Source organism: Oncorhynchus gorbuscha, linkage group LG01 (assembly GCF_021184085.1).
Source record: "Oncorhynchus gorbuscha isolate QuinsamMale2020 ecotype Even-year linkage group LG01, OgorEven_v1.0, whole genome shotgun sequence".
Taxonomy (NCBI): domain Eukaryota; kingdom Metazoa; phylum Chordata; class Actinopteri; order Salmoniformes; family Salmonidae; genus Oncorhynchus; species Oncorhynchus gorbuscha.
Genome location: NC_060173.1, coordinates 84468895 through 84496683, shown reverse-complemented (window position 1 = coordinate 84496683; position 27789 = coordinate 84468895). Strand labels below are relative to the sequence as shown.

At 42.1% G+C, this 27789-nt stretch overlaps 3 protein-coding genes across 7 annotated transcripts in view; 1 reads left to right on the top strand and 2 right to left on the bottom strand.

Annotated features, from left to right (window-relative positions):
• On the bottom strand, positions 1-22205 carry efhc2 (EF-hand domain (C-terminal) containing 2). 2 transcript variants are annotated; one of them, XM_046335948.1, is made up of 16 exons: positions 22080-22205; positions 21551-21739; positions 21260-21410; positions 20840-21063; positions 19797-20048; positions 18025-18033; positions 16979-17086; positions 16469-16607; positions 12051-12216; positions 10918-11060; positions 10535-10731; positions 10316-10449; positions 9739-9933; positions 1312-1404; positions 1118-1220; positions 1-197 (listed from the first exon to the last, which is right to left on the bottom strand). In XM_046335948.1, exons 1-16 carry the CDS (start codon positions 22119-22121, stop codon positions 48-50), a joined length of 2295 nt encoding a protein of 764 aa, XP_046191904.1. In that variant the 5' UTR covers positions 22122-22205; the 3' UTR covers positions 1-47. The 2 variants fall into 2 exon arrangements, with proteins under 2 accessions (XP_046191904.1, XP_046191971.1); XM_046336015.1 differs by lacking the exon at positions 18025-18033.
• Positions 22206-22506: 301 nt separating this feature from the next.
• On the bottom strand, positions 22507-25367 carry fundc1 (FUN14 domain containing 1). Of its 2 annotated transcripts, none has more exons than XM_046335849.1 (5): positions 25271-25367; positions 24602-24761; positions 24292-24367; positions 23880-24025; positions 22507-23706 (listed from the first exon to the last, which is right to left on the bottom strand). In XM_046335849.1, the coding sequence occupies exons 1-5, from the start codon at positions 25305-25307 to the stop codon at positions 23691-23693; spliced, it is 435 nt and encodes a 144-aa protein (XP_046191805.1). In that variant the 5' UTR covers positions 25308-25367; the 3' UTR covers positions 22507-23690. The 2 variants fall into 2 exon arrangements, with proteins under 2 accessions (XP_046191805.1, XP_046191741.1); XM_046335785.1 differs by having other exon boundaries at positions 23897-24025.
• Positions 25368-27284: 1917 nt separating this feature from the next.
• The window catches only part of kdm6a (lysine (K)-specific demethylase 6A), a 79504-nt gene continuing 78999 nt past the window's right edge, over positions 27285-27789 (top strand). For all 3 annotated transcript variants that reach the window (XM_046363071.1, XM_046363062.1, XM_046363054.1), the window contains exon 1: positions 27285-27783. In XM_046363071.1, the coding sequence (XP_046219027.1) occupies positions 27614-27783 (170 nt within the window). In that variant the 5' untranslated portion in view covers positions 27285-27613. The remainder of the gene's footprint in view (positions 27784-27789) is intronic.

Sequence of the window (27789 nt, the reverse complement as noted above, 5' to 3'; positions counted from 1 at the left end):
AGTGTTGGGTTGGTTAGAGTGTTGGGTTGGTTAGAGTGTTGGGTTGGTTAGAGTGTCGGGTTGGTTAGAGTGTTGGTTAGAGTGTTGGGTTGGTTAGAGTTGGTGTTGACACTACCGAACACGTCTTCCAGAAGGACAGAGTAGTTGATGCTCTTCACCTCTGGGTCTCTGGCTTCCCTACTCCAGTCCACGTTAAACTGTGGACAATCAATAAAGTTGATTCAATTCAACAACAGCAAGACAAAGGGCTGAAGACAAGACAAGACAAGACACTGGACTAGGCCCTCATTGGGGATGACAGTTGACTTGCTTGGTTAAATAAAGGTTAGATATACAAAATGAAATCACTGGCACACTAGTAACGTCCCTGAATGTGGAGGTAGACAAGGGCTATGCACGCCAAATACATTCACAAAACATTACAGCATTGGCATTAAAATAGTGCAATGTTAGTGGTTAAAAAAAGCATGTGCATTATTGTTCAAACAGTGTGTTAGCTCCACAGAGACAAGAGTCCCAGGCGGATACAGGTTAATCCCAGGCATCAGCAGAAGACAATCAGGAAAATAACAGAGCCTGGATGATGGGCCAATCAACACAAAGCAAGTCCTCAAGCAGAAATAGGCAACTCTTCTGATGTTATCAGAGTGAGAAAAAATGTGAGGACGTGAAGAGGCAAAGTCACGGCAGCCATTGTCACTCCTCTCACGTGGGTCTGTGGAGCAGGTTTAGAAAGGCAGTTTACCCCACCAGAGGATCCCTGACTAGTTTGGGCTTTAGACTGCATGAGGAAGAGAGGAGCTGGGAACCAGTGAAAGTACACTGCTAGAGAACGAAGAGAGAATGACAGAGACAATACAGACGCACAGGCTCTCACACACACACGCACACACATGCAAGCTCACGGGCATGCACACACACGCGAAGAGACTGATTCACAAACAGTGCTCTCTCTCTCTCAATTCAAGAGGCATTATAGGCATGGGAAAAATATGTTTACATTGCCAAATAAGTGAAATGTGAAATAAACAATAAAAAGTGCAGATGGATCTTTTTAGCTGGCTCTGTGCCATACGCTAAATCTCTCTCATGCTAAATGACCCACTGAGTCTCTCACCTTCAGGACATCGTCAGGCAGGACAGGGGGAGCAGGGTTCTCTCTCCAGTTGATCCCTGCCAGAAAGGCATGGTAGTCCATCTCCTCAGAGCCTGCATCAAACCTGGACACACCACAGCACTCTGATGAACTGTTGTTTAAGCACACTTCCACTCCCAGTGCTACTCCTCTTTCTTTCAGATCTAATTTCTTACTTCTTGAGGAGGGCCCTCAACAGGTCCTCAGCCAGTGGCAGCTGGAAGGCCTTACAGATGGTCCTGGCCTCCTTGGTGGAGAGATGACCAGTCCTGGATACACACACCAGACCGGACAAGCACGGATATTAGGCAAGCACAGATGAGAAATCATCATTGATGAAAGGCTTGAGTGTGTGTGTGTGTGTGTGTGTGTGTGTGTGTGTGTGTGTGTGTGTGTGTGTGTGTGTGTGTGTGTGTGTGTGTGTGTGTGTGTGTGTGTGTGTGTGTGTGTGTGTGTGTGTGTGTGTGTGTGTGTGTGTGTGTGTGTGTGTGTGTGTGTGTGTGTGTGCACATGTGTGCACGTGTATGCATGTGCGTGTGTGTGTGTGTGAGGCCACAGTTGTTTTCCCTGTGCTTTTGAGTAGTCTGGAGCCAGTCCTTGACATTATGACATACCGTCTTCATTACAGGGGCATTGGGTAGGGAGGACATTTTAGACAAATCTGAAACTAACCCAGGGTAACTACATGGCCACATAAACAAGCTATGCTGATTGACCCTGTGGCGTGGCTAGCTATCAATTTCCTTTATGCCGCATTTCTACTCTGTGTGTGTGTGTGTGTGTGTGTGTGTGTGTGTGTGTGTGTGTGTGTGTGTGTGTGTGTGTGTGTGTGTGTGTGTGTGTGTGTGTGTGTGTGTGTGTGTGTGTGTGTGTGTGTGTGTGTGTGTGTGTGTGTGTGTGTGTGTGTGTGTGTGACTGCTACATAATATGCAGGTCTGTGGGGATCATCTGGTTCCAATGCTCCACTCACACACTGCTGGAACTAATTGCTGCTACTCAAGCAGCTAAGGATCTGGGGCCGCTGGCCAACTGATTGATGGCGGGCCGTGACGGTACCTGCCTGTGTGGCTCTGTGTGTGTGGGTATGGGGTATATACACTATATATACAAAAGTTTGTGGACAACCCTTCAAATTAGTGGATTTGGCTATTTCAGCCACATCGATTGCTGACAAGTGTATAAAATCGAGCACACAGCCATGCAATCTCCATTGACAAACATTGGTAGTAGAATGGCCTTACTGAAGCACTCAGTGACTTTCAACGTGGCACTGTCATAGGATGTCACATTTCCAAAAAGTCAGTTCGTCACATTTCAGCCCTGCTAGAGCTGACCCAGTCAACTGGAAGTGTTGTTATTGTGAGGTGGAAATGTCTAGGAGAAACAACGGCTCAGCTGCGAAGTGGTAGGCCACACAAGCTCACAGAATGGAACCGGCGAGTGATGAAGCGCGTAGCACGTAAAAATCGTCTTGTCCCTCGGTTGTAACACTCATTACCGAGTTCCAAACTGCCTTTGGAGCGTCGGGAGCTTCATTAAATGGGTTTCCATGGCCGACAGCAGCACATAAGCCTAAGATCATAATGCGCAATGCCAAGCGTCGGCTGAAGTGGTGTAAAACTCGCTGCCATTGGACTCTGGAGCAGTGGAAACGAGTTCTCTGGAATGATGAATCACGCACCATCTGGCAGACCAACGGACAAATCTCTGTTTTGCCGATGCCAGGAAAACGCTACCAACCCAATTGCATAATGCCAACTTTAAAGTTTGGTGGAAGAGGAATAATGGTCTGGGGCTGTTTTTCATGGTTCGGGATACGTCCCTTAGTTCCAGTGAAGGGAAATCTTAATGGTACACCATACAATGACATTCTAGACGAGTCTGTGCTTCCAAATCTGTGACAACAGTTTGGGGAAGGCCCTTTCTTGTTTCAGAATTACAATGCCCCCGTGAACAAAGCGAGGTCCATAAAGAAATGCTTTGTCGAGATCGGTGTGTGTGTGTGTGTGTGTGTGTGTGTGTGTGTGTGTGTGTGTGTGTGTGTGTGTGTGTGTGTGTGTGTGTGTGTGTGTGTGTGTGTGTGTGTGTGTGTGTGTGTGTGTGTGTGTGTGTGTGTGTGTGTGTGTGTGTGTGTGAGAAAGTGTGTGTGTGCACACCCATACATGTACAGTGAGCTCCAAAAGTATGGAGACAGTGACACATTTTTTCTATTCCAGCACTTTGGATTTGAAATTATACAATGACTATGAGGTTAAAGTGCAGACTGTCAGCTTTAATTTGAGGGAATTTTCATCTATATCAGGTAAACTTTTTGTACATTCACTTTTAAAGTTTATTATTTGGTCCCATATTCCTATCACACAATGATGACATCAAGCTTGTGACTCTACAACTTGTTGGATGCATTTGCTGTTTGTTTTGGCTGTTTTTCTGATTATTTTGCCCAATAGAAATGAATGGTAAATAATGTATTGTGTCATTTTGGAGTCACTTGGAGTCACTTTTTTTGTAAATAAAAATAGAATATGCTTCTAAACACTTATAGTTAATGTGGATGCTACCCTGATTACGGATAATCCTGAATGAATCATAAATAATGATGAGTGAGAAAGTCACAGATGCACAAATATCATACCCCCAAAACACGCTAACCTCTCACCATTACAATAACAGGGGAGGTTAGCGTTCTTCTTGTGTGATCTCATGTTGATCACGTGATTTAATGTGAAGTTAATGTGATAACATGTGACAACATGTGAAGCAACATGTAAAGCAACATGTGATAACGTAAAACTACACGTGACAACATGTTAAAACACAATCTCATGTGAAATAAATGGGACAACATGGGGAGGCAAAATCTCAATGCGATAAAATGGAACTACACATGATAACATGTGAGCATGTTAAAACATAATTTCATGTGAAACATGTGATACCATGAATACAATGCTGTATTTTTACAGCAGCATTTTACAGCTAAATGAATATGATGCTGCTTGCATAATGTGGACATTGTGGAAATATGGTATATATTTATTGCCAAGAATACACTTCTGCATTTTGCCTAAAGTTGCAGAAAAAATGAAGTAAATATATATAAAAACATGGTGTTATTTCTAATGGACAGTATTCTGCTGTATTCTTATTTCAATTACTGTAAAATCTGGTACTGTGACCACAATTGGGACGTAGCCAAAATGGGATTGAAACTCATACCCTCTCGGTTGCTAATAACCTGAAATGTCCTGCTACAGTGCAGCTACACCACCAGATCTGTGAGCATGAAAGAGATATGAGCCACAGACTTATTGGCAAGAATGCATTTCTGCACTATGCTTAAAGCTGTCCAGAATCAAGTAAATAATTGTCCAATTATCTCCACCAATGTAAAAGTAGCAGTGCTCAACGACACGACATCGTGAAATACACATGAATTCTTTGGGGATTTGAACTTGCAACCTCATGGTTGGGAGTGCAGCAATGTTTCAAACTTTGTAAGAGAAAGTGTCAGTAATGAGCCGCACTGCAAATAGTTTATTGTGCATTGTCCAGTATTTCACCTTTATTTAACCAGGTAGGCCAGTTGAGAACAAGTTCTCATTTACAACTGCGACCTGGCAACTTGTTGATGTGAATTTCTCATTTCTTACCTGGAAATGACTATTTAGTAAGTTATTGTAATATTTACAGTCATTTTACCAGTAACTCACAGGACACTTGCTGCCACTAGCAATCCATGCCAGTGATCTACTGTGCATTCACGGACTCTTCTGTTGACAACATGGGCATCACTTTCTGATTGGCAGCATACTGTAGCAGGGGAAGCCTATCAGAAGAGTGCAGGTGTAGCTTATTGGAGGTGTGGCTTTCAGCCAACTCTTTTTGGTCTCCCATGGAAGGGAATGTCATCCCAGTTAATCTTCTGTGTTGTATTCTGTTCATATGTTCTGTTCTGAACGTGATCAACTCCAACCAGTTGGCGAGTCAGACATTTCTGAGTTTCCTAGCTTAATGCTGCGTTTGTAACCAAGTGGAAAGTGGGAATTTACCACATATGACTAGGAAAAATACACTTGAACAGCCCTCGAACTGGTAATTGCTGGTGGGAAACTCGTCCGTCATCCTGAGCTCCCCGTTCTCTCACATGCTGACCTCTGACTAAGGAAATTACCTTACTAAGCATTTTTGAGTTAAATGCAACAACAAAACATTATTAATAAAAAGCTATGTATTAATATGGTTTTTGAACACTATAATTTGTTTACAAGAATGATACCTGTACTTTTAGATGATGGTTTACGCAGCTTGTTGACCATTAGCCAATCAGTGTTTCTCAACAAGTTGAAAGCATCCAACTGGTATTTACGACTTCACAACTGGTAAATGACCACCTCCCACATGGTTATGAACGCAGCATTAAAATGTAAAATATTGGGTGGAAAAATGTACCATTATACTAGATTATCTGCACATGTACTCTAAAAGGTACCGACCAATACCATGTGAGTTCCTATTTGTACCTCTGTACCCTTGACCTTTTTGTACACCAGGGAACAACACGGTACCGTAACGTAGTTATAGCTCTGACACTGCCAAAGGACCAGCTATGTAGGTGTCGGCTATTACCTTTTTATGCTTAAATCTAGCCCTTTTGCTCCCGAGTGGCGCAGCGGTCTAAGGCACTGCATCTCAGTGCAAGAGGCATCACTACAGTCCCTGGTTCGAATCCAGTCTGACTCACATCCGGCCGTGATTGGGAGTCCCATAGCGCACAACTGGCGTAGCGTAATCTGGGGTAGGCCATCATTGTAAATAAGAATTTGTTCTTACCTGACTTGCCTAGTATTTTTTTTTAATTATGTCAAGTGTCCCAGAACACTGCTACTTCTTTCTTTGGTGTTGTTGGATAATCACACAATTATTGACTTGATCCCGGGAAACTTTTAGGAAAGTGGAGGAATGTATTCTTGCCAATAAATCTGTGGTCGGTCGCTGTCATTGTCACAGATCTGGTGACAAAGAAGGGAATTCAGGTTGCTGTCATCTAAGAAGTTGTGAGTTCAAATCCCAAGTGTGGCTGCGTCCCAAGTGTGCTAACCAATGTTGAGGTTAATTCCATTTAAGTTCCAGTCAATTCAATAAGGAAAACAAATTTCTGATTTTACAGCATTGAACATAATTGGAATTTCTGAATACAGTTTGTTGTTGTTATTTTACTGACAAAATAGAGTTAGACATTACATTAAAAGTTGTTTCCCCCAGGCCGGGAGGTCAATGGGGCGACACACAATTGGCCTAGCGTCGCCCGGGTTAGGGAGGGTTTGGCCGGTAGGGATATCCTTGTTTCATCGCGCACTAGCGACTCCTGTGGCGGGCCGGGCGCAGTGTGCACTGACCAGGTCGCTAGGCGTATGGTGTTTCCTCCGACACATTGGTGCGGCTAGCTTCTGGGTTGGACGCGTGCTGTGTTAAGAAGCAGTGCGGCTTGGTTGGGTTGTGTTTCGGAGGACGCATGGCTTTCGACCATGAGTCGAAAGAGTGTGTGGCTCTCCTTTACTTTTTCATATTCAATTGATTGGACATGATTTGGAAAGACACACACCTGTTTATATAAGGTCCCACAGTTGACAGTGCATGTTAAAGCAAAAACCAAGCCATGAGGTCAAAGGAATTGTCCATAGAGCTCCGAGACAGGATTGTGTCGAAGTACAGATCTGGGGAAGGGTACCAAAAAAATGTCTGCAGCATTGAAGGTTGTCCCATGAACACAGTGGAAGTTCAGAACCACCAAGACTTCCTAGAGCTGGCCGCCTCACCAAACTGAGCAATCGGGGGAGAAGGGCCTTGGTCAGGGAGGTGACCAATAACCTGATGACCCCTCTGACAGAGTTCTAGAGTTCTTCTGTGGAGATGGGAGAACCTTTCTGAAGGACAATCGTCTTTGCAGCACTCCACCAATCAGGCCTTTATGGTAGAGTGTCCAGATGAAAGCCACTCCTCAGTAAAAAGCACATGACAGCCTGCTTGGAGTTTGCCAAAAGGCACCTAAAGACTCTCAGAGAGAAAGATGAACAGAGCAAAGTACAGAGAGATCCTTGATGAAAACCTGCTCCTGAGCGCTCAGGACCTCAGACAGAGCGAAGGGTCACCTTCCAAGAGGACAACGACCCTAAGCACACAGCCAAGACAATGCAGGAATGGCTTTGTGAAACAAGTCTCCGAATGTCCTTGAGTGGCCCTTCCAGAGCCAGGACTTGAACATCTCTGGAAAGACCTGAAAATAGCTGTGCAGCAACGCTCCCCATCTAACCTGATAGAGCTTGAGAGGATCTACAGAGAAAAATGGAAGAAACTCCCCAAATACAGGTGTGCCAAACTTGTAGCGTCATACCTAAGAAGACTCAAAGGCTGTAATGGCTGCCAAAGGTGCTTCAACAAAGTACTGAGTAAAAGGTCTGAATACCTTCAGTTGTTTATTTAGAATAAATTAGCAAAAATGTCCAAAAACATGTTTTTGCTTTGACATTTGGGGTGATGTGTGTAGATTGATGAGGATATATATATTTTTTAATCCATTTTTTAATAAGGCTGTAACCTAACAAAATGTGGAAAAAGTCAAGGGGTCTGAATACTTTCCGAAGGCACTGTTTAGCAAAACACTAATACAGTATCGTATTTCTATATAAATGTACAACACAATGACAAATATTTCCCACAAAACTAACAGCAATTGCTAACAGTGTAATTTCTGGTTACATGATTTCACATGTGGAAAATCCCATGATTTCACACGTTGAATGTGAAATTTCACATGTGATATCATGTGTTTTTGGAACATTTCATATGTGAAAATGTTTTTGGGGAACAATTGACATGTAACATTTCACATTTGAAAACTTGTTTTTGGAAATCTTATCGTGATATTACATGTGAAATCATGTGAAAACTTGGTTTTGGAACACTTCAAATGTGACATTTCACATGTGAAATATTGTGAAAATGTGTTTTTGGAACACTTCCATCAATCAAATGTATTCATAAAGCCCTTTTTACATCAGCCGATGTCACAAAGTGCTGTACAGAAACCCAGCCTAAACCCCCAAACAGCAAGCAATGCAGGTGTAGAAGCCCGGTGGCTAGGAAAAACTCCCTAGAATGGCCAGAACCTAGGAAGAAACCTAGAGAGGAACCAGACTATGAGGGGTGGCCAGTCCTCTTCTGGCTGTGCCGGGTGAAGATTATAACAAAGCATGGCCAAGATGTTCAAACGTTCATAGATGACCAGCAGGGTCAGATAATAATAATCACAGTGACATTTCACATGAGTAAAAGTGTTTTTGGAGCGCTTCACATTTAATGCCCCCGTGCACAAAGCGAGGTCCATACAAAAATGGTTTGTCGAGATTGCTGTGGAAGAACTTGACTAACCTGCACAGAGCACTGACCTCAACCCCATCAAACAACTTTGGGATGAATTGGAATGCTGTCTGCGAGCCAGGCCTAATCGCCCAACATCAGTGCCGACCTCACTAATGCTCGTGGCTGAATGGAAGCCAACGCAGCAATGTTCCAACATCTAGTGGAAAGCCTTCCCAGAAGACTGAAGGTTGATATAGAAGCAAAGGGGGACCAACTCCATATTAATGGATTTTGTAAAGAGATGTTCGACGAGCAGATGTTCACATACTTTTGGTTAGGTAGTGTAATTTGCATCTGTTGAAGTCTATCAAAAGTGTGCGAGTTTGAGCATGAGCAGATCTTGGTGGTAGGCTATGGAATAATTATTTCTGAATCAGCACTAATTAGATTGAGCAATAAAAGCCCTAATCGTGGTCTTCTTAAATTAAAGTCGTTTTTGACAGTATGGAGCACAACAAGGGAGGAACTCTCTTAAACTTTTATTCCATATGGCTGGGAACCGCACTGCAGCAAGAACGCATTTTTCACTGGCTGTCCACTGGTCACAAAAACAATGATTAATAGGCAGTTTAAATGTCTTCAATTCAACCATTATTGGGTTCAAATACACGTTTAGATTTGTGAACATCCATCCACAACAACCACAATCCGTAAGGCGCAAATAGCTAAATGAGAGAGCAGCATGGTGATTCACATCAATGCGCTATCTAGATATGAATAAGTGGTATCCGTATCGCCGTAGACTACAACACTGATGTCATCCTGACCTCCGAGCGTTTATTCAAGTTGGATCATCTTTGAATGCTGACAGCATTCGCACCATTGGAAGGCATAGCTTTGACTGTAGCCTACAAAAGCCTATTCCTGCTCCTGGTGGTTCATCATAGTGGTCTCTGATTTGTGGTCAGACTTGCTCAGGCAGAACCAACTTAAAATTGCAAAAATGTTCTATACTGATTCGAATGCACTTGAGAAAACAGAAAGGTGTCAGAAAACACTCACGCAAACATCCTTTCTGATTTTAAAAGTAATCCTAGAAGTAATCATCTAGTTTTTCTAAATTATGTGTAACATGTATCTGTAAACATGTGATCCGTTACTCCCCAATCGTGTACATGTGTGTGTACCTGCGTGTCCACGTCCCTGTATGTCTGTGCCTGAGTGTGTGTGTGACTCCCTACCTGTGTCGGTCCTCGTGTGTGAAGGCTCTGGTCATGTCGGAGAAGCTCTCAAAGTGTTTCTTGCGTAGGTGGTCCTGAGCCACAGCCAGCATGAGACCCACCTCTGCCTCGGGCTGCTGGCGCTCACAGAAACAACGACCGAGCATCATCACCTCGTGCTCCGACAGACCACACTCCAGACCCACCAGCAGGCCCCTGGCAAACACACACACACACACACACACACACACACACACACACACACACACACACACACACACACACACACACACACACACACACACACACACACACACACACACACACACACACACACACACACACACACACACACACACACACACACACACACACACACACACACACACAACCAGAAACATTTGCTTCAAGGGTCTGCTTATAAACTGCTTATGGACACCATAGTTTGATGACTATTAAATCTTGGTACTGGGGCTCTAGTTCCTGGCCTCAATCTCATTTGGATCTGGATTTGTTCTGGATCTGAAGATCTGAATCAGAAAACACCCAAACATACTGTAAAGGCTATCTAGAGAGAGAAGAAAGAGGAGTGTACTACCTGAAGGGTTCGTAGGGGATCAGTCCAGTGTTTCCAGGGTCACTGAGGGTGAGGAACTGTTTAATCTCATTCTGTTTGTCCTCAGGGATGGAGCGGATCTTACTGATAATGGAGCCCATGTTAGCCCTGGGGAACTGGATAGAGAGGAGAGGACGAGATGAGGAGAGGAGAGAGAAAAAGAGAAGAAACAAGAAAAAAAGAGGAGAAAGTGCATCCCACCTCCTCAGCGTGTTGCTCCATGTAGTTGAAGGCGTACTCATCAGCGTCGATCAGCTGGAAGCCCTGGTTGTTGAGGTTGATCCTGGCTCCTACATACAGGTCCTGGGCACTGAAATACTGGGACATCTCACTCTTAAACAGCTCCTGACCAGGCTTCTTCACTCTGCCACGCTCAAGGAACTTACCCGCCAACACACCTGGAGCAGGGGGGGGCAAAAAGGGGGATGTTTATGTGTGGAATATGTGGAAGAAATGATCTCAACCTGTCAAAGTACTGCGGAAGAGAGGAGGAGGAGAGACACTAAATAAAGTAATCCCTATTAGAATGTCTACTTGACTCTTATGGGTATTCTAGAAGTGTCGACTAATAGACTGGTCCCTACCGGTGTTCCTCTGAGGCGGTTCGTACACACAGATGGTGTCGTCACTGAGGTAGAAGGAGATTATGAAGAGTCTATCTCTGTCGATGGGATTTTCAGTCACCATCTTGCCCATAAACCTCAGCACATTGCTCTCAAGGCCCTGCCTGGTAGGGGGAAACACACACACACACGCACGCATGCAGACAAGCAGACAGGCACTCTCTCACACACACACACGCACGCACGCACAACACACACACACACACACACACACACACACACACACACACACACACACACACACACACACACACACACACACACACACACACACACACACACACACACACACACACACACACACACACACACACACACACACACACAGCGGGAGGAGTTAACATATATTTAGACACTTACAGTAGATACAGCATCTAAGAAGCATACATATTACTGTCAAGTGTCTACAATGTAACTCTCCCATTTAGGCTGTAAGGCAGTGAAGTGAAGCTAAAATGTGTAAATTTGGTTTTGTAATCTGTCAATTTGACTCTATAATGAGTGAGAAAGTTACAGGGAAAAAGCTTACCTCTCACCATTACCAATAACAGGGGAGGTTAGCATTTTTTGGTGTGGTATGATCTTTCTCACTCATCATTATTCACAATTGTCCATCATCATGGCAGCATCCACATTAATGTAGAGGTGTTCAGAAGCATCCTCTATTCTTATTTGCAAAAGGTTTGGAGTCACAAGCTTGATGTAATCATTGTGTGCTAGGAATATGGGAGCAAATACTGAGCTTTGGACAATATTAATACACTATTAGTGAATTTGTCAAAATACTGACTTCTTCAAATGGGGGGACTAGACACATAAAGTGCATTCCTTTCTAAATGGTAAAACAGATATGTACTGTCACCTCATAAAACATTTGATATCAAATCCAAAATGCTGGAGTATAGAGCCTAATTTATACATTTTAGCATCATTTTCCAAATAAAGTACAGAGGGGAATGAATCAAGTTTTTTTTTTAAAGAGTAAAACTTATGAGAGATAAGTTACAAACGACAATGTCTTACGGCGCTTTGACTTGAACTGTAGTGACCTATCCTAAGTAGTATCTCCTGAGTGGTGCTTTCTTGACTCTCACCTGTCTTTCTCCATGAGCTTGCGGAAGTCTTTCTGTGGGGGTTTGGGCAGCAGGCCCTGGCAGGAGCACAGAGAGTCCTCTTCAGAGCCAAAGCCATTGTAGGGAGGTACAGGCCTGGGGGGCTTAGGGGCCAGAGGTGCCTTGTATTGTACTGGGCTGAAGTCCTCTGAGAGAGAGGACAAAGAAATGGATAAAGAGATATATATACACTATATATACAAGGCCAGCATCCCGGAGTCGCCTCTTCACTGTTGACGTTGAGACATGTTTTGCGGGTACTATTTAATGAAGCTGCCAGTTGAGGACTTGTGAGGCGTCTGTTTCTCAAACTAGACAGTCTAATGTACTTGTCGTCTTGCTCAGTTGTGCACCGGGGCCTCCCACTCCTCTTTCTATTCTGGTTAGAGACAGTTTGCGCTGTTCTGTGAAGGGAGAAGTACACAGCGTTGTATGAAATTGTCAGTTTCATTGCAATTTCTCACATGGAATAGCCTTCATTTCTCAGAACAAGAATAGACTGACAAGTTCCAGAAGAAAGTTATTTGTTTCTGGTCATTTTGAGCCTGTAATCGAACCAACAAATGCTGATGCTCCAGATACTCAACTAGTCTAAAGAAGGCTAGTTTTATTGCTTCTTTAAATCATCACAACAGTTTTCAGCTGTGCTAACATAATTGCAAAAGGGGTTTCTAACGCTCAATTAGCCTTCTCAAATGCTAAACTTGGATTGGATAACACAACGTGCCATTGGAACACAGGAGTGATGGTTGCTGATAATGGGCCTCTGTATGGCTATGTAGATATTCCATAAAGAATCTGCCGTTTCCAGCTACAATAGTCATTTACAACATTAATGTCTACACTGTATTTCTGATCAATTTGATGGTATTCTAACAGACAATTTTTTTGCTTTTCTTTCAAAAACAAGAACATTTCAAAGTGACCCCAAACTTTTGAACGGTAGTGTATGTATATACAGTACCAGTCAAAAGTTTGGACACACCTACTCATCCAATGGTTTTTCTTTATATGTACTATTTTCTAGATTGTAGAATGATAGTGAAAACATCAAAAGTATGAAATAACACATATGGAATCATGTAGTAAACAAAAAAGTGTTAAACAAATGAAAATATGTTTTATATTTGAGATTCTTCAAATAGCCACCCTTTGCCTTGATGACAGCTTTGCACACTCTTGGCATTCTCTCAACCAGCTTCATTATGTAGTCAACTGGAATGCGTTTCAATTAACAGGTATGCCTTGTTAAAAGTTAATTTGTGGAATGTCTTTCCTTCTTAATGCATTTGAGCCAATCATTTGTGTTGTGACAAAGTAGGGTTGGTATACAGAAGATAGCCCTATTTGGTAAAAGACCAAGTCCATATTATGACAAGAACAACTCAAATAAATAAAGAGAAATGATAGTCCATCATCACTTTAAGACATGAAGGTCAGTCAATCCAGAAAATTTCAAGAAGCTTGAAAGTTTTTTCAAGTGCAGTTGCAAAAACCATCATGATGAAACTGGCTCTAATGAGGACCGCCACAGGAAAGGAAGACCCAGAGTTACCTCTGCTGCAGAGGATAAGCTCATTAGAGTTAACTGCACCTCAGAAATTGCAGCCCAAATAAATGCTTCACAGAGTTCAAGTAACAGACACATCTCAACATCAACTGTTCAGAGGAGACTGCATGAATCAGGCTTTCAATGGTCGAATTGCTGCAAAGAAACCACTACTAAAAGACAACAATAATAAGAAGAGACTTGCTTGGGCCAAGAAACATGAACAATGGACATTAGACCGGTGGAAATCTTTCCTTTGGTCTGATGAGTCCAAATTTGAGATTTTTGGTTCCAACCACCGTGTCTTTGTGAGACGCAGAGTAAGTGAATGGATTATCTCTGCATGTGTGGTTCCCACCATGAAGCATGGAGGAGGAGGTGTGATGGTGTGGGGTTGCTTTTCTGGTGACACTGTGATTTATTGAGAATTCAAGGCGCACTTAACCAGCATGGCAACCACTGCATTCTGCAGCCATATGCCATCCCATCTGGTTTGCGCTTAGTGGGACAATCATTTGTTTTTCAACAGGACAATGACCCAACACACCTCCAGGCTGTGTAAGGTGAGTGACGGTGCTGCATCAGATGACCTGGCCTCCACAATCACCCGACCTCAACTCAATTGAGATGGTTTGGGATGAGGCGCTGAGTGAAGTTAAAGCAGCCAACAAGTGTTCAGCATATCAAATCAAATCAAATGTATTTATATAGCCCTTCGTACATCAGCTGATATCTCAAAGTGCTGTACAGAAACCCAGCCTAAAACCCCAAACAGCAAGCAATGCAGGTGTAGAAGCACAGTGGCTAGGAAAAACTCCCTAGAAAGGCCAAAACCTAGGAAGAAACCTAGAGAGGAACCAGGCTATGTGGGGTGACCAGTCCTCTTCTGGCTGTGCCGGGTGGAGATTATAACAGAACATGGCCAAGATGTTCAAATGTTCATAAATGACCAGCATGGTCGTATAATAATAAGGCAGAACAGTTGAAACTGTGGGAACTCCTTCAAGACTGTTGGAAATAGAATGGCTACTTCAAAGTTCTTGAAATTTTCCGTATTGACTGAGCTTCAAGTCTTAAAGTAATGATGGACTATCGTATCTCTTTGCTTTTTGAGCTTTTCTTGTCATAATTTGGATTTGATCTTTTACCAAATAGGGCTATATTCTCTGTACCATCCCTACCTTGTCACAACACAACTGATTGGCTGAAACGCATTAAGATGGAAAGAAATTCCACATAAAAAAGAAGGCACACCTGTTAATTGAAATGCATTCCAGGTGACTACCTCATGAAGCTGGTTGAGAGAATGCCAAGAGTGTGCAAAACTGTCATCAAGGCAAAGGGTGGCTACTTTGAAGAATCTCAAATATAAAATATATTTTGATTTGTTTAACACTTTTTTGGTTACTACATGATTCCATGTGTGTTGCTTTATAGTTTTGATGTCTTCACTATTATTCTACAGTGTAGAAAATAGTAAAAATAAAGAAAAATATTTGAATGAGTAGGTGTTCTAAAACTTTAGACCGGTAGTGTATAAATATATATATACAGTATATAGACAAGGAGAGACGGGGGGGGGGGGGGGGCAGATAAATAGATCAATAAAGAGAGACAACAACAGTTGAAGGAAGAGAAGAGCAAGAAGGAGAAAGAATAGAGATGTAAAGAGAAGGCAACAGGGGTAACAGTAACCTATATAACCTTTGACCCCCTGAGGTCCCCAACAGGCCTCTCCATCATTGATCGGCTGTGACTAATACAGAGAACCCCCCCATAGCCAGCCTAACCTAACCTAGCCTAAAAACACATGGGGGGGGGGGACTGGCAGTCTAACGCCCACAGACAAGAGTTTGGTTACTGCAGACTGGTTGAACCCCCCCCAAAACCCTCCCATCTACAGATAGCGGACATGATGGCGCAAAGCGTCAGATATGTTGCCGAAAACACAAGTGCATGAATCATGCTGATATCGGCTTCATTTGAAAGCTTCTCGCTCAAGGAGGCCAAATGGCTGGCGGCGGGGCGATCACTGGTATCTAGTGTTGGTCAGGGCCAGAGAGACAGTTAGGCCTGGGGCTGTTATCCTCACTTTGAGCACATGGAAAATATTATACATCTGAAATCTATAATTCCAAAACTTTGTTAACTATAATGTCAGTGCTGCAAATGCCACTCTATCACCCAAGTCCACCATTGTTGATCCAGGCCTGGTTACTGTAAAGCACTTTGAGACAAATGTTGTAAATGTTGTGTTTCATACAGTATATAAACACAATTTGATTGATTGTCATGGATTATTGTAGGGCTCACATGGTTTTGATACAATGGAGAGAATTGCATAAAAAAATGTAATAATAATAAAAATAATAAAATGATTATAATGATGTTATATTAATCTCCAACAGGTCACAAATGGAGCCTTCACTAAATCTGAATGACACAATCTGAATTAGGGATATGGAGAGCATTTAAGGGTAAATGTACAACATTTTCAGATTATGGGAAATACTTGACAGTGGCACTGAAAACAGCTAAATAACATTGACATTGCAAAACAGGGGTACTTGAGTTTGAATGATCAAGGTAGTGAAACTTACAGTTTATTATAGTTATACTGACACCCTGTGGTTATACACCAGAACCGCAGGTGATGGACTTGGGTGTGGGATATGGCATCGTGTGTGTGTGTGTGTGTGTGTGTGTGTGTGTGTGTGTGTGTGTGTGTGTGTGTGTGTGTGTGTGTGTGTGTGTGTGTGTGTGTGTGTGTGTGTGTGTGTGTGTGTGTGTGTGTGTGTGTGTGTGTGTGTGTGTGTGTGTGTGTGTGTGTGTGTGTGTGTGTGTGTCTCACCAATGCCGTATTTGGAGCGGTAGAACTCTTTGGTGAAGTTGTCACAGTCACAGATGACCACCCTGCGTCCCCACACATTGACCATGCCCCCCAGAGTCAGGTCACTGTCCTTATAGAACTGCTCATGGACCGCACCTGTCTGAGATGAGAGAGAGAGAGAGAGAGAGAGAGAGAGAGAGAGAGAGAGAGAGAGAGAGAGAGAGAGAGAGAGAGAGAGAGAGAGAGAGAGAGAGAGAGAGAGAGAGAGAGAGAGAGAGAGAGAGAGAGAGAGAGAGAGAGAGAGAGAAGAGAGAGAGCAGAGAGTAAGCTCCCATCTTGCAGTAAAATATGCTGGATCAAACTGATCCTGTACACACTCAAAGAAACAGAGTTAAAACCTTTGGAAACAAACGGCTGTTTCTACAACATCCCTTACAGTCACATAAACCCTAGGCTTATTTTCCGTATAGCATTCAATATGGACAAATTTGTCCATTTTTGTCTCTAAAAAGACTCCGCAACAGCACCTACTTTGAGGCTGTCCAGGATGTAGCGTCCTCCCTGGCCCATTGGACCAAAGACATTGAGCACCGTACGGTCTATGATATCTCCGGGCTGATGCTTGGGGTTGGGAGCATGCTGCAGGAGAGAACAGAGGAGAAAACACACCAATGGAGAAGAGTCAGAAACACACACGCACACACACACTTACATGGTATAGAAACACGCATGCCAAGCTAAAACACACATACACACGCACTACAGCAAATCACACAACACCAAACACTACACCAACCACACCACACTATACCAAACCACACCACACTACACCAAACCACACCACACTACACCAACCACACCACACAACACCAAACACTACACCAACCTCACCACACTACACCAACCACACCAAACCACACAACACCAAAACGCATAACACCAAACACTACACCAACCTCACCTCACCACACTACACCAAACCACACAACACCGAACACTACACCAACCACACCGCACTACACCAAACCACACTACACCAACCACACCACACTACACCAAACCACACAACACCAAACACTACACCAACCACACACGCACTACACCAAACCACACAACACCAAACACTACACCAACCACACCACACTACACCAAACCACACCACACTACACCAAACCACACAACACCAAACACTACACCAACCACACACGCACTACACCAAACCACACAACACCAAACACTACACCAACACACAAACACAATCACCAACCTCACCTCACTACACCAACCACACCAAACCACACAACACCAAAACGCATAACACCAAACACTACACCAAACCACACAACACCGAACACTACACCAACCACACCGCACTACACCAAACCACACCACACTACACCAAACCACACAACACCAAACACTACACCAACCACACACGCACTACACCAAACGACACAACACCAAACACTACACCAACCACACCACACTACACCAAACCACACCACGCTACACCAAACCAAACCACACTACACCAAACCACCACCATAACCACAGCACACAGATTGGCTGGTACTTGCCTCCTGGTTCTTGGTCATGGAAGCAACATAACAGGGAGAAAGAGAAAGAACATAGACTGACCAAAACATCATCATTTGTCTTGAGGGACAGATTTAATTTGTATCTGGGGAGAATCGTTATGTCCAACTGGCTAGGAGGTTCAGATGCAACCTTTCAGGATGACATTTATAGAAAGGCAAACAGCATGACAATCAAAAATAAAACAACTGGAAAGGAACGATGAGTTAGTGTCTGAACAGTGACTAGAGAAGAGATGAGGAAAGATGCTTCAGGGAGGCTAGATGTTACTGCAGACCTGTCAGAGTGGAGGAGAGCTCTGTGAGGGGTGGAGGCCAAAGCCATTCAAGCAGAAGAGGAAGAGAGGCACCTTTCCTCTTTTGACTATACTTCAACCAAAACACATCACTCCCCTGATACAAATGCTTCAAAGCAGCGAAACAATGGTAGTTTAGATTTCCTATCTTCTGCCCTTCCTTTAATTTCCCCTTGAACGTTAAGGCAAAATGTAGATTTCCGCCTAAATAGACATCCCCAAAAGTAATCATTTTTAATGGGATGGCCATACACACTAACTTGTAATGCTGCATAGTTTTAGAAAGGTTTGGAACGAACCTTTATGGTATAAATAGTTGAAAAGTAATCACTTTTGAGGACACAAGCTCAAGTACATAGTACAAATATTATAAAAATATAGAAAATCATATGAATATAAGGCTTGAAATTACTGACACGTTTTCTAAAAAGAGTAACAATCAAATTATAAACAACTTAATATAATATTTCACCTTTATTATAACTGTAAAATAAATATTAGAATATTAAGTGACTACAAATTTGGCCCAATTTCATATAACTGACAACAGAGCATTTTCTGCCAAGCATCCTCTGAGCGACACAGAGACAACATTCAAATATTTGAAGACTCGTTACAACTTCAGCTTTCACAAAGTGATTTCGTACCTCTGTGACCAAAACAAAGTGGTCATGTTTCAATTCTACAAAATTATTAAGTCTTTTTTCATGTTGAGAGTTCTAAATCCGGCTGAGAATATCACAGCAAGATAAAAACTCAGCTGCTGGATTCGCTAGACTGTCCCCTCTCCTATGCAGTCTCCCAGGCTGAGTTCCATTGCTCAGAGGCAGAGCAAATCAATGATTTGTCTGGATAGGCCAGAAAATGTGACACGTCACTCCCTATGCAAATGAGGGGTGTGAAACCTGACACTGAAAGTAAATTCTGCTGACAGAGTGGGAGCGGAAAGTGTCTGTAAGCTTTCTGCTCACATAAGGCAGTGGTTCCCAAACTGTGGGGAGCACTATTAAAAATTTAAAAAATCATTTATTTTTATTTTAATGTTTTATTTTAAACTCAATCATGGATTTGACTTACTCTTGAAAGTTGTAATAGTAGAATGCTAAAGGTGCAATTTCGAAATTCGGCAGTGCATCAACAGTTTTCCTCTTGTCATTGCAGACGTTAGAGAGCTATTTATACAGTCAGTTATCAGGAATGTTCAGATCAACTATCCCATGTCAAGTAACATTTTGTAGTTAGGTTTTGTAGCCCATTGATTTTGTTGTAATGTCTGAGTCACTCAGATATCACATGAACACACATAGGATATGACAAAATGTGTAGAAAGCAGGAACTTTGCTTTAAAATGGCAACAACAAAAAACACCTCGTGCTGGATGCACCCCAATTATGGAAAAGGTAACCCGAGTGAAAAAGTTTGGGAACCATTGCTTTGTACACACATTTCCCATCTAACCTTGGGTAGCTTGCTACGGTGCAGAAACTTGGGGGTGGCATCCCGGCCTGAGTTGGGGTAGATGACCTCCCTGATCTCTATGGTGTCATCGGCCAAGAAGTAGTGCAGGGTAAGCTCGCGCGGGTCCCCAAACATGTTCTCTGAGTCGTCCCAGTGGCAGAAGAACCGCAGCACATTGCGGTCGTGGTCCAGGAACTGCTTGAGCGTGTCCAGCCTCTCGTATGGACGAAGAGGCTTCATACTCTTCTCCATCTGTGGATACACAGACAGATTATTGATAATACTGTATACTTTATCAATACATAAAGTCTACAGTATACAGCTTGGTAGCTACAGATAGTGTCTGTATGTATAGACGTCATGTAATTGTGATAATATCCGATAAATAGACGTCAGTCATTGTTTTCTGACAGGTGGCATCTGTGCAGCGAGCTGTAGTTTCTGAGTAGTTTCTGTTTGTCACGCCTTGGTCTTAGTATTTTGTGTTTTCTTTATTATTTGGTCAGGCCAGGGTGTGACATGGGTTTATGTTGTTGTATTTCGTATTGGGGTTTTTGTATTATTGGGATTGCGACTGATTAGGGGTGTTGTATAGGCTTGGCTGCCTGAGGCGGTTCTCAATCAGAGTCAGGTGATTCTCGTTGTCTCTGATTGGGAACCGTATATAGGTAGCCTGGTTTCGCTTTGTATTTCGTGGGTGATTGTTCCTGTCTCTGTGTAGTTTCACCAGATAGGCTGTAATTAGATTTCACGTTCCGTTTGTTGTTTTGTATTTTGTAATAGTTATTTCATGTATCGTGTCACTTTCCTTCATTAAAGATCATGAGTAACAACCATGCTGCATTTCGGTCCGACTCTCTTTTGACAAACGAAGAACGCCGTTACACTGCTCAGTGTGACATGTTTCTCAGGCTGGCACCTTGGCATTAGATCAATAGCAAAGCACTATGTTCAACACAGAAGATGGTACCACTAAATCCATAATGTCACCTTCTCTGTTATCCCTCTTTTCCTCCCTCATTCCCCCTCCTCTCTAATCCCACCTCTTGTCGTAGGTTGCTGTAGGGGTCCAGGGGAGTGGAGGTGGGGGGGTTGAGCCGTACCCCCATCTTCCTGAGGAAGTTTCTGGTGAAGGGGTCACAGTCGGTGACCATGAAAGTGCGTGAGTACAGCACCATCTGCTGGTTGATGTTGAAGTCGTGCACCGTGTAGAAGCACTCATCATCTGGAGGGGGCAGTGGGATGCGGTGCCGGCGAATCAGCGTTCCTGAAAATTGGAAAAAAACGATTACATTATTTTTTTTTTTGATCTTGTCATAGTTAAACCTCTTTAACATAGAAGGCTTTTCCTGTAATCATCCGTCTTTTTGCAAGTACTGGTTTCTGTTTGAATAGGGGGTAGAAATTCAGGTAGATCTCAATCAGCAATTTACCTGCTCAAGACCTAGGTTAAAATACCTCACCTTGTGGTATTCCGCTGTTCTTTAATTCAGGCTCTACCACCTGGATGGTGTCGTCTTCCAGGTAGAAATAGATCTTACACTTCCTGACGCGGTATTTCTCCTCTCGCTTCTGAGGCACAGCCTCCTGGAAGAAAGCATTGAAGCTCAGCACCTGAGGGAGAGGGAGGGTGAGAACGGAGCAGTCTGTCCAACTCAGTCTGTCTATCTGTCTGTCTGTCAGTCTGTGTGTCTGTAATCTACTGCACCTTTCAAAGATTATTTGGAAAGCACAACAAACATTCAATGACAGACCTGCTTGTCAAAGGCCACCCATGATGGCGTGTCACTGCCCTCTCCATTGGGGAAGACAGAATAGTTTGGTTGAGACTTCTGGCCCAACAGCAACTCCCCTCCAATGCCTGGCTTCCCTGAGCCCACCATCATACGGACCCCGTTGGAATAGTCAAAATGCTGGGACTTGTGGAATTTGTCTTTCCCAAACTGGATGAAAGGATGTCACAAGTCAGTCAAGTAAAGACTAGAGCCATATGCAGAGACATTTTATTTTTATTTATTTAACCTTTAAGTTTAGAGGATAATGTCAGAAAAGCAGGAATTCGTCATATTCAATGTGTTTTCTTAAGGTTCTTGCAGCAAACAGGAATGCATTTTAATGCAATGAACTTGCACAATCTATGGACGATGCTGCTAGGTAGCATGCTAGCATAGCTATGCATTGTTCTATTCGTCTCAATTCGCAAAATGGGCTAACTGGGGTCAATAATCCAAATCATCTCAAATGTATCCACTAATTTAACAGGAAACATTGCACAAAACTTACGTTTTTGTTGAGAGAATTTCCAGGCAGCATCGGCAGTGCCATAGTGGCATAAATTGGGATATAAATATACTTTTCCCTCCGTCCAACTCGTGAGAAGTTCTTTCGTCCTTCCCGTTTGAGGTTGCCATGGAGCGTGCTGTTATCTTGCGTTGCCCGGCAACAGTGCAGCGTCAGAATCCAGGGTTGCAACATTTTAGCAACATTCTAAGAAAATTTTAATATTGCAGAAACATTTTGCTACATTGTAACATTTTATGAATAATACACAAGCTAGACATAATAATGATGACTAACTTGAAAGATGAAATCTGGCAGATTAAGGTAATTTTACTCAAATAGTAGGACAGGCAATTAACTGCACCCTAAATTCATAGCTGTAGGAAGGACACAGACATTCTTTCATCTGAAATTAAAAGTGAAAACCATGATTGCTGCATTGTCCTTTATTAAGGATATATACACAAAGTACAACAACACTGTCATTCAATAACAAAGGTAAATAGCTTTTCTGTGAAAGAGAAGAGGCTACACTACCTCTAAGCAAATATTGCACTGCTTGTAAAGACAAAATAATATATTGTCATAGTAATCCTAAATCACTCAATATAACGTGACTGAAGAATTAATGCATACAATGAAAATGACATGTCATGCATAGTTTCCTGAGCAACATGATGCACTGCATGACTTGAGTATACTAGCGGTGTAGGACTATTGACAAAAATAACAATATAAACAAATGAACTGGAAAAGAACTGGACCCAAATGTAATCAATAAGGTCCAGAATTACAACCCAATAAGGTGTGTACCTGTAATCAATGCAACAGTACACTGTACGTATACTTCTACGGGATGCATGGGAGTCTGATGGACCCCAAAGGTCGATCTCAATAAATACAGCTTAGATTGCAATGTTACATTACATTTAAGTCATTTAGCAGACGCTCTTATCCAGAGCGACTTGTGGCGTCTTCCTATCCGTTTTACATACATGTACGTACACACTTTGATCTCCAGCACCCGCTCAAAGCAATTGAATGAGTGTATGTTTCTATCTTTTCATATGATGAATACATGAGTCTGAGTGGGACAGGACCACTAGATCCCATGTACAGGATCACAACACCTGTGTGCTCTTACAGAGTGTTGATGGACTGTTTTGTAGACCAGTATTTCCCACAAGACCCACTGATTCCTTTTAGGTCACGCCCGATTTTCTTGAATCAGAGCTGAAGCCTGACAAGAAACATGGTTTTGTTTATTCGGTGGAGAAGCAGAAAATCTTGGTTACAGTTTCAAGTGGCACTAAAACCAAGCATTTAGCATTTACATGGTACATACATGGGTAGGTATTGTGTAACTGTAGGTACACATAACAGAGTATTTACAAGTGCACTACCCTTTTGTGGTTTGTGTAATTACACTTTGGCTCATTTTGATATATTGTGCATCTGTTCTTGTTTTTCCCACCACCATTTAAGAAGGGCACGACAGACAAGACCTCTCAAAAAAAAGTCTTAATAAACTGCAGGTCTCTATTTTTATATCTTAGGATGCCAGACCAAGCAAAAAGCCTCCAAAGAATCCACTGGTGATGATTACATTTGTCTTCACAAACTCTGTGGACTGCAAGAGAGAAAGAAAAAATAAATATGCACATTTCATCAATTGAATTAGTAGTATGTACAATTAAGCAGAGTCAATATTATGTTGGTAGGTGTAGTTAAAATCACATTGCTTTGCCCCTTGTAGGATGAATACAATTCTGCATTATTAAATGTTAGACATGTTATGATTACCAGCTACAGTGGGCTACCTGGTCAATAAGTGAGTTAAACTCTGGTACAGCCCTGTCAGCATTCTTCTTCAGGTGTCTCTTGGCTTTGTTGACATCCTTTTCCACTCTCTTCCAGTCCACCTGCACATAGCCACTGTGGTTGGCTATCTGGAGATTAGAATAGGAATAGAAAGTTTATATTTTCAGGATGACAAAGACCCAGAACAAAAACATAATGTACTGTAATCCATGACAATAAGTATTGTGGCTAATAATGATATTCAGACAGTCCTATAAAATGTGTTTATGAAACATTCAGATGTGTTATTCATTGATGCATCCATGTCCAAGCTCCTATTTGCAGTGGGTGGCCAGCTGACAGAACTCATTTAGACTTTTACACTATAAATCAAAACCTTGTGTTGAGTTCCTACCTGTAATAACAGGAAACCTCCACCTACAGCGGTGGCTGCAATCTTCCCCACCTTCTGGAAAAGATATCCTGCACACCTGCCAGTGAGAGACAATGCAAAACTCAAATGACACCCTATCCCCCAAAAGTGCTCTGCACTATACATGGAAAAAATCATAATCTACAGAAGAAGCCTTTGTATTTTGACCATACCATGCAGAAAGCACAGTAGCATTGAATAACATGTGTGAGAGAAATCACATGATACTAAAGAACAGTCCTGAGGATGCTTAGCATAATCAATAAACCCTGGCAGGGCCTGCATGACATACCAGCCACTCACTCCCCCCAGTGCTATTTGTGTGGCCACCGAATACTTCTCAGACATAGGACCCGAATTGTTCCCACCAAATAGGCGGCCCCACCATTGTTGACGTCTGGCATATTCTGTCAGGTAGATCACCTCGCATGTGTCGTCTTCATTCTCTGGGTCTTGGGAGACAAACAAAGTTGAGCTTGATGTACAAAGGGAAAATAATTAGCAGCTGTACAAGTATTTTTTTGTAATCCTTATCAGAAATGTGGTTAATTTGGCCATATGCCATTGCCAATTCTGTTTCGTTTTCGTAAGTGGGAGTCTACAAAAAAGTCGCCTAATGTAAATCATGTAGGAGGAAAAGAGGATAGAATCTAACATTTCTAGACATATTTGGACATAAGAATCAATCTGCGTATGTGGGGAAATATAATTCTAAAATGTAAAGTAGCAAAGCGTTATTGTAGCCACTAGCCAATCATAATCATCTTCATAGAACCTATGACGTTGATACATGGAAACACACCGCTGGAGTGCGATCAGAGACCGAGAGAATAGGTCAAACAGTTGTTTTGCGAGTACGTTTGAATATGATTTAATGCACGATTAAGTACATTTAAGATGCAATCATTTGTCCAAACATCGAAACATAAAGGTCGTTTTTGGTTTGAGTGCGGCCACTTACCCTTTTCACGATCCGCCATTTTGGAGTGCTCTGACATGTAATGTTGACAAATGCTGTCCCAGGCATGATAGGATGGTCATGGGATACGTCGTTTGCATAGTTTGTCAGACAGTCAAACATTTTAAGTTCATGCATTGATTATAAAAATATCATGCTTATTTAAATAACCTTATTGGAAAGTCTCAATGCAGTTTATCATTCAATGCAATTGTCATGAATTTAGGTTTCCTCACAAAACAAAACTGACTTTAAAAAAAAAGTGTAACTTTTAACCAAAAATGTGCCCATTTGTATACAAATTATACATATGCACAGAATAGGCTACTTCAGTCTGCGATTGAGGAGCAGATTCGGTTCCCTAGCTATAATAGCTGAGTAATGTCTGTAGCCTAAATTACTCTGATGAATGTTTTAATGTTTATTTTTTGTAATTCACATTTACAATCATCTAAGTCATTTATAAATAATATAGCCTTTGGTACTTAATGTAAATTTAATGTGATAACATTAAACTACACATGTGAAAACGTCATCACATGTTGTAATCCAAAAATACAATTTCACATGAGGAATTTCGCTTGAAATCATGTGATTTTCTGTAAGGGTGAGCTTTATGTAACTAGGCCTATTCTATGACTGCATGATCGGTTATTATTTCATTTTTTATTAAAAGCCAAAATCCAGAGTCTGTGTTTCATCCCTTCGGCAAACAAACAATTTAACTGACACATTTTATCAGACTGACTCCAAGTACAAAAGTTATCTTGTGTTTCTACAGTATTTCTACAATGCTAAATTATGTAAAGTTGAATCTTGGGTAAAATAATACTCAGATTTGGTAGGCTTATGAATATTGGGCTTGCTGCCTATGTGTTTGATAACCACTATGCTTAATTGAAACCAGGAGTTTGATTTGACCCCTTCCTTTGTCCCTCATAATTCACTGCTTCCTGTTCCAACACAGTGACAGGTGGCCATCTATCTCAGCCACTATGACAGTGATGACATATTTACAGCCCAGCCAATCTGTGGCAGCAGAGTTGTGGATATTCCAATCAAACAGGAAAGTGACCTATGCTCTGAGTTATCATGTCTGATTGACGAAGCCATATCTTCTGGAGGAGACAAGAACAACATCCAGCAGGATCAAGGCTCCCCATATACCAGATCAAAGATCAGCTCTTCCTCCAATACCCAATCCTTCACCTTATGCCATATGAGTTGAACATTGAAAACAGCCCGAAATCCCCAAGGCCTGTTGTGTTGTGATGGGCATGTTTTGTCAGCTCCCATATGAGTATTCCAGCATTAGGCCATTGGCATATGTCTGAAGATATCTTTCCTACAATGGCATTTTGCGAAGACATACATGTCTATGCATAAACACTTTAGGTAACGGATAGTGGGGAATGTTGTTGAGGACAGGACAGTCTTGGGCTGATTATGAGAGATTGCTTGCTGTCAGTTAAGGTAAACTAATGTGAACCTATTAGCATCAAGCAGTCATAGTGAATAGGATAGGTATGTTTATAAAAATGTATATTACACTTTAAGATAAGAGGTTTATACGTGAGTATAACACATTTTAGTGTAAGTCTATATATTAGGGATGTTTGATATAAATATAGGAACAGAACCCATACATACAGTGATAATAGACAATGAGATACAACTATGACAGCCATACTAATAGTGAATAGTGCTATAATTTTGTAAATCACTTATTACACTGTTATAACAAGCTGATAACAACTCAATCCCATCAAATAGCAACACTTTAGTGATCCTTGGAAACTGAATTTGCTGACCTGTACCCCGTCTCGTACTAGAAACACTCAGATACCTTAACCAATAATATACTTCAAAGTACATATAAAGTAAATCATAATACAACACGGGAAACCAATCCAAAGAAGCTGAGGAGATGCGTGAAGTTGATGGTTTGTTATAAAAGTGTGTCTGATCAGGTCACATGACAACACACAGATACATTCATTGGTTACGGAGAGGAGAGGGCGTTCTTACGGTGGCGGCGTGCGTTCGCCTGTGTGACAATTACAACAACTTTGAGCTGTTCTGTGGGGGGAAGTTTATGATATTACCAAATAACGCCATATCGTAAAATCCGGCATCAACTCTACTCCATGCATTAATTGGCAATTAATACATGTAGTATTGTGTGTACAACCATGCGAGAAGAAGGCTTTTTTGGACGGGTCTTGTTTTTCTTGAGGATTTGGCAATCACTCGGCTAAGCTACGATTTCAGTGCTGGATAAGGTGGTGTACTTTCGTTCTTATTATATTTTGGTGGAGTTTGTCGCCGCTTCCCTGTTGCTTTTTCATGAAATCGTGCGGAGTGTCGCTCGACGTTGCTGCCTCTGCTACTGCTCGAAGTCTCGGCGCTGCTGGTGATGAGGAAAATAAAATGGCGGCGGGAAAAGCGAATGAAATAGAAGAGGACTTTCCGAAGCTAACATCGCAGGAGAGAGAAAGCTTGGTCAAAATTGACAGGTTCGC

Excerpts from the sequence above, each read along its gene's own strand:
- efhc2 (XM_046335948.1), bottom strand. The coding sequence starts at position 22,121 with ATGGCACTGCCGATGCTGCCTGGAAATTCTCTCAACAAAAAC. Across the intron at positions 21,740-22,079 it reads GAAATTCTCTCAACAAAAAC|TTTGGGAAAGACAAATTCCA; the intron begins GTAAGTTTTGTG and ends CCTTTCATCCAG. Across the intron at positions 9,934-10,315 it reads ATCCCCTACGAACCCTTCAG|GGGCCTGCTGGTGGGTCTGG; the intron begins GTAGTACACTCC and ends TGTGTTTGCCAG.
- fundc1 (XM_046335785.1), bottom strand. The coding sequence starts at position 25,307 with ATGTCAGAGCACTCCAAAATGGCGGATCGTGAAAAGG. Across the intron at positions 24,762-25,270 it reads AATGGCGGATCGTGAAAAGG|ACCCAGAGAATGAAGACGAC; the intron begins GTAAGTGGCCGC and ends TTGTCTCCCAAG. Across the intron at positions 23,707-23,896 it reads TTAACTCACTTATTGACCAG|TCCACAGAGTTTGTGAAGAC; the intron begins GTAGCCCACTGT and ends TCTCTCTTGCAG.